General features: G+C 44.7%; 1 protein-coding gene across 1 annotated transcript in view; it reads right to left on the reverse strand.

The window, feature by feature from the left end:
- The window catches only part of VAV3 (vav guanine nucleotide exchange factor 3), a 341,802-nt gene extending 332,396 nt beyond the window's left edge, over window positions 1-9,406 (reverse strand). The window contains exon 1 of the mRNA XM_081817104.1: window positions 8,926-9,406. Within this exon, the coding sequence (XP_081673230.1) occupies window positions 8,926-9,129 (204 nt within the window). The 5' untranslated portion in view covers window positions 9,130-9,406. The remainder of the gene's footprint in view (window positions 1-8,925) is intronic.
- Between the last annotated feature and the right edge of the window lie 2,105 nt (window positions 9,407-11,511).

The following is an 11,511-nucleotide window of genomic DNA, read 5'->3' on the forward strand; positions in this document are numbered from 1 at the left end:
AGCGTAATACCCTCTAGTTCCATCCACATCATTGCAAATGACAAGATTTCATTTTTTTGATGGCTGTGTAATATTCCATACACACACACACATATATATATACACATACCACATCTTCCTTATCCATTCATCTGTCAATGGACATCTAGGCTCTTTCCATAGTTTCAGCCAGGGTGACTCTTGAACGGACTCTTCAATCACACAAATAAAGGCATTTCAAGCACAGAAATGGGCACAAGCAATAACATGGACATTTAACAGCACAGTTCATTTGAGAAGCCACAAAAAGTTCAGGAGCACAGAGTGAAAGAAAGCTTTGAGAGGTGGAGCAGACACCCCTAGCCAACTAGACAACAGGTCCTTGTATGCTTACGAAGGAATCTGGATTTTATCCCACTGTCCATAAGGAACCACTGAACAGTTATAAGGAGGTTGACTGGTCACTTGCTCCAGCATTTCAGGTAACCCTTAGGAATCCTCACTCTCCAACACACCCAATGTTCAAGCAAGCCTTTGTGGCTCTACCTTGAAAATATATCCTGAATCAAATGAGGGAACTAACAGCATTTGTGCATTCAAATGGTAAGATCCAGAAGAAAACAGATGATGCAGGAAAGCATGGGGATAGAGTGACAAAGGGACTGGCCTTCACTAGCACTGATAATCCACCCATAGAACAGGAGAGAAAGCATCGTCTATGGGCACAGATGCAAGAAGGTGAGAATTTGAGGAAGCTCTCCTGATTGTGTTTTCTCAGCAGAATAGGAAGCAAGATCAACCAGATGAGAGGAAAGAACGGAGACAAAGGTGAATGAGATTTAACAAGAAAAGGTACCAGGAAGGTGGGAGGATGGGCAAAATGGGTGAAGGGCAGTGGGAGATACGGTCTGGCACTTATGGAATAAGTCACAGGGATGAGATGAAAGGTACAGCATAGGGAATATAATCAATGGCACTGTAATAATGTTGTATAGTGACAGATCATAGCTACACTTGTGGTTAGCATAGCATAATGTATAGACTTGTCCAATTACTGTTATACACCTGAAACTAATGCAACATTGTGTGTCAACTACAATTTAAAAAAAGAAAAGATACAAGTAGTCATCTGGGAGAGTCAGAAAGTAAATGGGCAGTTCTCAAACCTTTTGGTCTCAGGATCTTGTTACACTCTTAAAATAATTGAGAAAAAAATAATTATTGAGAACCCCAGCAGCTTATGTTCATGGGGGTTAGATCTATCAGCATTTAACATACTAGTAGTCTCAACTGAGAAATCTTTAAAATATCTACAAGCACATAATCCATGGTCCATCACAGCAATGACATCAGCAGGATCATGCAGCCTTTAGAAAACTCCACTACACACTTGTGAGAAAATTAAAGAAAAGGCAAATAATGTCTTAATTATTATAAAAAAGATTTTTGGCCTTATGGAACTCCTAAAGGTATCTATCTCTGGACCTCTGCCAGGAGTCCCCAGACCACACTTTGAGAACATCTGGTCTAGAGAAATGGAATCAGATGGCTGGGTAGCCTAGAGTGCCCACTGAGGTTAGGGATCATGAATTTAAAGTGAGAATAGTCTGAGTGTCCTAGGTTTTCCTCCATCAGACCCAGCAGCCAAGTTGCAGGCAGGAGTAAGTGGAGCATTGCACTTTATTCAAATGAGTTTCACAAATCAAGAGGAGCTGAATTATCATGACTGCAGTATTTAAGCTAAGGAGGAAGGAAGTGAAGACATGAAGGCAGTGAAGAGGTGGTAGGACCAAGAGTTCAAAAGATTGTTGGAGTTCAGGTATTAGAATGAGCCAGAAAGAAAATAATAAGCGAACAGGATGCTTGACACTGAGAATATGGAGGGTAACTACTAATAGCTTCAAACTCCACAGCTAAAACTGAAGGTGCTCCCTTTCCCTATGAAATCTGCACCTCCTCTGTATTGCCTCCCCTTCCAAGTGCCCCCATCACCCAAGCCTGAAACACAGGCTCATTCTAGATACTCCTGGCTCTCACTGCATTGAAGAGGCCCCAAAGCCTTGTCCGTTCCAACTCTCCATCACATCCATCTTTTTGTCCTTCTCTATCCTTCCTGTCCCACCCCTTTCTCTGGCATGGCATTCACTGACTGCCTCCTCCCCTGACTGAACTTCAGCAGCAGGTTTGCTCACGCCCAGCTCTGCCCCATCAAGCTCATCCTTCCCTCTGCTTTTGGGTGGGGGGAGGGCTTTGCACAATGAAGTCTGATCATGTGATTTTCACCACTCCATCCGTGAAATGATGGCACCAATAGAGGCGGAGGTGCCAAACAGGCAGGTATAGGCTATCGGTACAAATTTGGGATCCATCGAGGTATGAAAAGCAGGTAACGTTACAGTGACATGAGAAGACACAGGAAAGAGAATACGAACAAAGACAATGAAGGAGGCAATTCAAATTTCTATGGAATGTTTAAAGAGAAACCAGCAAAGGAAACAGGAAGGGACAGTAAAAGCAATGAGAGAATGAGGAATGGGTACTGTAGTAGGAATCAAGGGAGAATTTCAGAAGGAACAGAAAAGGCCATGTCAAATGCCACAGAGAGTTTAAGAAAAATAATTTTGAAAAGGGTCTATTGTATTTGAAAGTTAGGAAATTGGTATCCATACTGAATCAAACCTGTCTGCATTACAAACATGATATAATTTTCCCCCATCAACAAAACACACACACACACACACACACACACACACACTTTCCCATTTCCCTCACCCTGGCAGCCATGGGACTGCACCTCACCAATAATGTCTCAGCACTTTGCCCTTTATCCCAGGCTCTGGTTCCTGGAGAGTCCAGGTTAAGCCATCAAGTATGCCTACAGAACAAGTGCTTAAGATGCCTTAATAGGACTTAACTCCTTTACATGAAAAGATCTCAATTGGTATGAAGTTTAACATTATGCTGACAGATTATCCAAGAGAATAATCTCACAAATGGCTAAGAGGTTACTGACTTCTGAGAAGACTGAATAGTGACATTATTTTGAACTAAAACTAACTGTGCACACCACTCTTTTTGGACAATGACTGCCTTTTCACCTCCCTGCAGTATAACCCAGTCATTTTCACACACCACCACCTTGTTTGGGGGGCAGGGAGTGCAAACATGTATTGGAACACCCACCTTAAGGCTAAAACTAATATAATCATAGCTTTTAAAACCATGTACAGTTATGTATAATGAAAATAAAGTTCTCCCATTTTTTTCAACCTTTTTTTGACAAAGTAGTAACAGCATCAAAGCCCAACTTCGTGTTAGTAGCTGGGAAGGAAATCCTGGGGATAATAGTGATATACTCTTTTAGAACTGCTGCATCACCAACACTTGCTGCTCAGAGTCAAAAACATGGAAATCAATGACAGAGGAAACGGCATCAGAAGAGGGGCAATCTGAGTGAAAAGTTTTAGGAACACGTTAAATTTATTTTGTATTTTCTTATACACATACTTGTTTTTTCCACACATACATATACAAGACTGCCATATGATAAAATTTGTCTAAAACTAAAAGCTCTTTTAATAAGTATAAAATTAAAATTCTATTGGATAAGAAAACAACCCTCTAGATCTCTGGGAGTATTGTTGCTGTGGTGGTAGTTACTGGAAAAGAAAAGAGAAGGATACTTGTATAGCTCTCGGTATTGATCCTCTCCTCCTACCTGCTCCTCTCCAATGGGGTGTTTGCCCATCACACACCAAATCTCTTTCTGTCAAATTGCCAAAAAATTTCATTTTTGACAGTCCATCCTCCATCCTTGTCTTACTAGATCTATCAGCAGCATCTGACATGTCCGCTCACTGTATCTCCCAGGAACACTTTATTCACTTGGTCTCCTGAAGCCACACTCTGATGATTTCCCTCCTGCCTCATGGCTATTTCCTCTCAGCTCCTTTATAGGTTCTCATCATTCTACCCTTGGCATGTGGGCAGGCCCAATGGCTCACTCCTTTGACCTTTTCTTTCTACACTACTCCCTACGTGATATCATCCTGTCTCATGATTTTACATACCACCTATACCCTGCGGACTCCAAAATTCACATCTATATCCCCAACTTCACCACTGCCTGCTCAGCATCTCCACCTAGATGTCTACAGGGCGTTTCAAACATAACTGGCTCCAGACCTCCCTGCCCCCTTCAGACATCCGCCGAAAGCTATCCTTGCTCCAGCTTTCCTCATCTCAATGAGGGCAACTCCGTCTTTCCAATTTCTCAGGCCAAAATTCTGGAGTCACTCTTGGCTCCTCTCTTCCCATATACCTAATCTGGCTCCATCAATAAACTCCTGCTGACTCTCCCTTCAAAACATATGCAGAACTGAACTATTTCTCACCATCTGCCCTGCTATCGCTCTGGCCAGAACGGCCATCATCTCTTGCTGGGGTGACTGTATTAGCCTGTTTCCATTCTTGCTGTTCCACAGTCTACTCTCGGCACACAGCCAGAGTGACCCTGTTGAGAAGGTAAGTCAGGTCAGGGGACTTCCCATTTCACTCAGAGTGGAAAGTCCAAGTCCTTACAAGGACACATTAGTCTTAAAAATCTGGCTGCCATTTTCTCTCTGACCTCATCATGACCACTCTTGCCCACACTCACTCTCCTCCAGCCACAAAGGCTTTGCTATTCCTCCAGGATACCCATCATTTAATTGGCCTCAGGACCTTTGTACTTGGTACTCCCTCTGCCAGCAATACTCTTTCAAACATCCATATTCCTGCATTCCCTTACCCTCTTCAGGTCCCTGCTCAATTGTCACCTCCTCAGAGAAGCCCTTCTTGACTACCTTCTATGAAATCGAATCACATTTTGCTCTAGTCCCTTACTGGGTTGAAATCTCTTCATAGGACATATACATGTAGTCATTTCTTTATTGTCCATCTCCCCCACTAAAATATAAATTCTTTTAGGGCAGGAATTTTGTTGCCTTTGTTTATTGCTCCAAGCCAGTATCTACAACAGTGCCTGGCACACAGAGCCAGATATGTGTTGAAAGAACCCTGAAAGCCTAAATTCACTTTAAGACAATTCAAAGTTTACCTATACCATACACAGTGGTCAGTAAATTCATAAGGTGTATTACTCTCATCCCAGGACATTAAGAAAAATTTTCCATTTCCAAATAGTAAGATTAAGATAATATCATTGATAGATCTACAGTTGGTTATAGGCATTCACGGAGACCTTCTTAACCACTAAAAATGACATCAAGGCTACAAGCCATGCCCTTCCACAATGCACCCCCGATACAACTATCACAGATAGGCTCTTCTCTCCCAGAACCGTTTATGTGCTTTTTATCCTAGCTAGAACACCCTTTCAGATGAAAAATAAATCCAGATGCCAAATTTCTTGGACTTTCATGAGTCATGAAAATGATGAAATGGGTGACTACTGATTAATGTCTACCTCTTTAATTCATTTTAAACAAATTCTAAATCAGAGTTTTAAAAGAAGTACTTCTTTTAAATCTTTTAAAGATTTGATTTATTTGAGAGTGAGCATGGGGGGTTAGAGGTGTGCAGGGGCAGAGGCAGAGGGAGAAGCAGAATCTCTGATAAGGGAGCCCCAACATGGGGCTCAATTCCAGGACACTGGAATCATGACCTGAGCCAAAGGCAGACAGAAGCTTAACCGACTGAGCCACCCAAGTGCCCCATAAAAAAAGTACTTACTTCTGAACTGAAGATGATCCTTTTACCAACGTAGCAAGACTAAAAAGAGGCTGATATCCACAGCCAGGAAGAACAATATGAGACTGGGATCCCATTTGTAATCCTCTTTTGAAGGATAATTAACTTAAAACCTCAAGATTTAAACCTGTAATTTAGCAATTATTTGCAATGTTTTGAGTTTTGTTTTTTTTTAATGCAAACAAGGTGGAAGGTGAACAGTAAGAAAATGGAAGACCTCACACTCACTGGAGATAAACACTCTTATTAAAAGAGGCTAGTCATTTTATAGCCTCTTACAGGATAATTAAAAAGCCAATAAACAAAACACCAACAAACTAAAATTTCCTTTGTCAATTTCTGTTCATCACAGTCTCAAATGCCAAAAACTCTGAAGTGAAAACTTCTAGTTATTTCCTGGCCTAGAAGATCATGTGCTATAAGGAAATTCAAATTAATATCTTCCATAGAACCTAAATCAGCTGGACAGAATGACTCTTAGATACTAGAAACAGCAAAAGCCACAAGTAGTAGTAATGACATCTCAAAAATCAGAAGAATAAAGTCTGCTGGGATGCATGTCAGGATTTCACTAGGTTACTAGGTTATTCACTATATAATATGAATATTGCTGATGGGGTAGGAGTCTTATAACCAGAAGCAGCTAGAAAGACGGGAGTAGTTAGATGCAGAAATAGAGATGTCAGCCCAAAGGGGTTTACAGACCTTGCGATTATTTCAAAATTTTGACTGCAACCTATTACTCTTAATATGACAGCAGGAAAAAAAAATGTTTTAATTTTACTAATAGTGAACACCTATTAAGTGCTGGGCACTGTAGGCATGTTAAATAGGTCACCTTAATGAAATCATTAATAAGTGTCATTTAAGGATTTAGTGACTATCTGTATAACTCATCTGTCTAGCACTCAGTTCAGCAACCTTTCTCTGCAATGTGGTCAAGAACCAAGAAAGAAGCAAAGAGAGCCATAATCATTCAGGTACTAGCCTTCAGGGGTTCACTTTTGCGAGAAGCCCTCACTCACAGTACATTACAGAGAAAAAAGCATTGAATTTGGAACCAGAAATCTCAGGACTGGACAGGCTTAAGATTCCAAAAGCAAAATAGCCCAAGGAAAGTCATTCAGCTGTTTATCTCCTTATAAGCTAGTAATAATTCCTTTAGGGTAAGGATCCTGATGTGTTCATTGCAGTACCCCAGCAGGGAATCGAGTTCTTAGAGCATCATATGTGCTCCATTTTCATTAATGATGCTTATAATGATGCTCCTCAGTGATCAAAGACTAAATTACATTGGCTATATTCAACAAAGAGCACAAACACGTTTGAAAAGATTCTCATCCACTGTTAACATTCAAATAAAGGTTAGAAGAATAAAAGAGGAAGATCCTCAGCTGTCCAGAAAAATTGATTATTGAGAACAACTTATTGAACAACCCCTGAGGGTTCCAGGAAACTGAAGTTTCAGGAAGTGCACACAATACTGTATTCCCTGATGGAGGGCCAAAGCATCCTGATCCACACTGCCTCCTGAGGCTATAGGCCAGGTGGAAAATGGTGATCTGTAAACTCACAACCAACTGCAGTTCCCTACAGAACTTTGCTCAGAACAGCAGCTTCCAGCTTAATGGAAATGTCTGTTAAACCCCTTAACAGGTGGCGCCTGGCTGGCTCAGTCAGTTAAGTGTCTGCCTTCAGCTCAGGTCATGATCCCAGGGTTCTGGGATCAAGTCCCACGTCTTCTGGCTCCCCGCTTAGTGGGGAGTCTGCTTCTCCCTCTCCTTCTCCACCTGCTTGTGCTCTGTTTCTCTCTCTCGCAAATAAAATTTCAAAAAAAAAAAAAACCCTTAACAGGATATCCAGAATTGAGACAACTCTGAACAGGTCCACAGATTTGGCACTCATCACCCAGGATTATGGGAAAGTATGAAATAATTTACCTCACTTCTAAAATCATATAGTTCTCACCACTTACAAGCCCGTTCCGTCGGGGGACTGCTGACCAGCTGACTGAAAGCAGATAGGCTAGGCAAGGGATGCAGAATTTGGGGTGCAGAGGGACCCTGGTGAAACACTGACGTGAAGAAGAGATGAATGTGTGTGCTCTAACTTTAATTATTCAGTTTTATGAAGTCAGTTCCATTGTAAAAGGCTGCCAAGTAGTTGAGGCTCTATCATTCAGGATTAATGATAAAATATGTCTTGGAGGGGACCCCTCCTCCCTTTTAAGTTGAAAGTGATTTTTTAATATTACAAAGAGAAAATAGATGTGCTGACTGGTGTTTAAGATCTTTCTGAGTGGAAACTTTCTGGCAGGACCACGAAACTACTATGCCTCTGAGCCGTGACTTCTGAGTTGACTCTAGGATGCACACAGCCTTCCAGAATTGCTGGGTTTTTGTTTTTGTAACCCCTCGAAGAGGCACCTCCAGGCAAGGCTACAGGAGCCAAGAGGTCACCACACCACCTGAGCAAGCCCTGGATGAAGGAAAGCACAATCTCTAGCGAAACTTCTTGTTTCCTGTCGCTGCTGAGAGAGGTTGGACTCCCTCCTTCTCACATAGCTTAAGAAGAGCTGTAAACAGAGCCTAGCTCGGCAGCTGACCACAAGCTCGAGGGGCTTTCGGGGACAACCGCTGCATGGTGCTCCCTTTTCCTCCCTTTGACCAGTGGCATTCCTGTACAGATAACGGTACCGGAACGCCCTCCACTTCCTAGAGTCATTTATGTTACGGTTCCTCTTTCAAGAAAACATGGGGACGAAACGCAAAGCAGAAGAACAGACTAAAAGCAAAATCACCCCATCATCTCCGTTTATCCCTCACCATTGTTATTGTAAAAAAGCTGGATCAGATTCCTTTTGTTGCCCTACACACACACAAACGCACAAAAGTAGGTGAAGGGCACCCTAAGACAGTTTTGGTTTTTGTGTTTTTTTTTCCCGCCTCACAGAAAGCCTTTACGAAACCCTCATACCATCTCCGGACGCAGGACTTCAACATTCTGCTAAAGACCTAAACCGCCTAAACCATTTCAAGCCAAGGTATGAAAAGCCGGAGCGGTCCCCAAAGCAGAAGGCTGGGAGGCAGGGCAAGCTGAGCGCACCTAGATGTTTGCATTTACACAAAGAAATTAGCCGGATGATTAATGGGAGATGCCGGCTGGAGGCGGAGGCGCCCGCGCCGGCTCCCTTACCTGGGACATCTGCGGCCTCAGGTTGATCTCCTTCAGGTTGATGGAGTGCGCCCGGAGATTGTTGAGTAGCTGGCAGAGCAGGACTCCATCGCGGAGGGTCTGCGCCAGGTCGAACACCTGCGCCGAGTCCCAGGTCACCCGGTGGTTGGCGGGCAGCACCTTGCAGTGGATGAGCCACTGCGCGCACTGCTTCCACGGCTCCATGCCCGACGGCTCCGGGACGCGGCCCGGCCGGGAAAGGCGGCGAGGATGCGGCTGCCGCCGCCGCGGTTCCTCCACGCCCCACCGACGCCAGCCGCGGCCGGCCCCTGCCCTGCGGGGGTGCGGGGGTGCGGGCGCCGCGGCCGGCGGTTCGGCGGCTCCGCGCGGGGCTCGGGTCCTGTCCCGGCCCGGCTCCTCCTCCGCCGCCGCCCGGCCGCCGCTGCAGCGAGTCCCGCGCGCTCTCCGTGCGCCCCGGCCGGCTCGGCGGCGGCGGCGCACAGGCTTCCGACTCGCGAGCCCGGCGCCCGGCGACTGAGCATGCCCAGCGCGCCGGCCGGTCTCGCTGCCGTCTGCGAGTCCCCAGAGGCGCGGTGGGAGAGCGCCGCCGCCCCGGCCTGGGGTCGGTGCCCGGGGCGGGGGAGCCTAGCGCCCCCGCCCACCTCGAGCCCGCGGGTTTGCGGAGGGTCCACCCCCCCCACCCCACCGCGGGCGTCTGGGGATTTTCCCTCGGGACGGTCTCCGCTTTGGGGAAAGTGGGGCTGAACGCTGTAATACAGAGGGGCTCCTACTGGGACCCCCCCCACCCCGATGGCGACTGCAATTTCTTAAAGGGTCCGAGGGGGAGCGAAAGATTAATTGGGGCACCAGGACTCCCTGAAGAAATGAAAAAAGGGCCCAGAGCATCTTGAGAACGCTGTGCTGAAACTTTTAGAGATCGTCACCCCTCACCCCTTCCCGTTCTAGCCCCTAAATTCTCTTCCTGCAGATAATTCCTGTCTCCAAGTTAGTTGCTGGTAAGAATGTTCTGGCACCTTAAAAAGAATGTGTGGAGACGCCTGCGGAAACCTACCCCTAACCCCCAGCCTATTTCGACGCCAGGTGTTTTTCACTTAGAGACGGTTTCCCTCTCAGCCCGATAATTGTTCATCGCCGCCGCAGTCCTGACGCTCTTCATCCGCACTGAAAGCAGCAGGGGGGGAAATAGGCCGGCGAGACGCCCTCGGAGCGCAGGCGGCCACCCGCGCATGCGCCGGTGACCCGGGACCAGGTTGGAGAGCAGTTAGCGTCGGTCCTCAGCTGCGCGGGTCGGGCCCAGCTCTGGGACCCTTAGAGAAGCTGGAACATAACCCCAGATCTCAGAGCTGACTGAAGCAGCGCATTAACATTTCCTACAACCTCTGGGGACTCCAGATTGGGCCGCTTTTACTCCCACTGCCCCTCAAAACCAAAAACAATGTTTAAACTATTCATGGCAAGATACTACCACATTGAACTCCTACTGTTCTGTATAAATGTGGTCGTGGCTCGCCCTTTCCAGATGTATCCTTTTAAATTTTGAAAAAGTGGAGTTTTAGATTTTTTTATTACACTTCCGTAGCTCAGATTTTCTATTACGAACCATATTTTTGAGAAAGAAGGTGGAAAAAAAAATTTTAAGTATATCTGATCTGTTAAGGACAGGGACTGTGCCTTTTTCCATTAGTCTGTGAAAATCGGAGCACACGGTGTACGCTGAGCGTTAAACAATAAATCAGCCGGAGGATTTCCTTTCCTCACATGCATCCTTCCCCAGCAATTTCCCCTTGTGTTCAATCCAGATTACAAGAATTGCACCATGTTTCCTAAACTTTGGCAAATAAATCATACTAAACTTTACATATTTTTAGAAACAAAATCCAACACATCTGAATCACCAGGTAATACATGATCCTGCATGAAGAGAAATTAAATTGGAAAAGAAATTGCATTTTAAAAAACATAACTAGAAGTATAAATTCCATTTCAGGTAGCATTAGATCATCCTTGGGTTTTGTAGAACATTTCCAAAACCCAGGTAACATACACTATACCAAGAGGCAGAGCTGGGTTTAGGGCTTGAGCTTGGCTAGTTTCTAGCAATATGACCTTGAGAAAATTGCATAACGCAATTAACCTTCAGTTTCCACATATGTAAAATGGGAAAAATAATCCGTCGTAGTGTTGTCGTCAGGATCAAATGATACAATACCTTGCTTTTCAAAATGCCGTCTGTGGACCAGCAGCACCACCCAAGAACTTGTTAGAAGTATAGACTCTCAAGCTCTGCCCCCAGACTAAATGAATCAGAGTCTACCTTTTAACAAGATCCCCAGGTGACACGTATTTATGCTAGTCTGAGAAGCACTGATATGATGCATAAAACGTGGTGCCTAACAGTAAGAGCTCCATAACATTAACCAATAGCTTTTGGTTCACAAAAAGGCAGCAGTGACCAAACAAATTCTTTTTATTTTTTTTTACAATCCATATATATTGTAATATATATACTATTACTTCAAAACATAATACTTCTCAAATACAGTGAAATAGAGAGCGGAGAGAAGGTCAAGAGGAAAAGCTATGGAA

The sequence above is a fragment of the Leptonychotes weddellii genome, chromosome 4 (assembly GCF_054177405.1).
Source record: "Leptonychotes weddellii isolate Sample4059 chromosome 4, ASM5417740v2, whole genome shotgun sequence".
Classification (NCBI taxonomy): domain Eukaryota; kingdom Metazoa; phylum Chordata; class Mammalia; order Carnivora; family Phocidae; genus Leptonychotes; species Leptonychotes weddellii.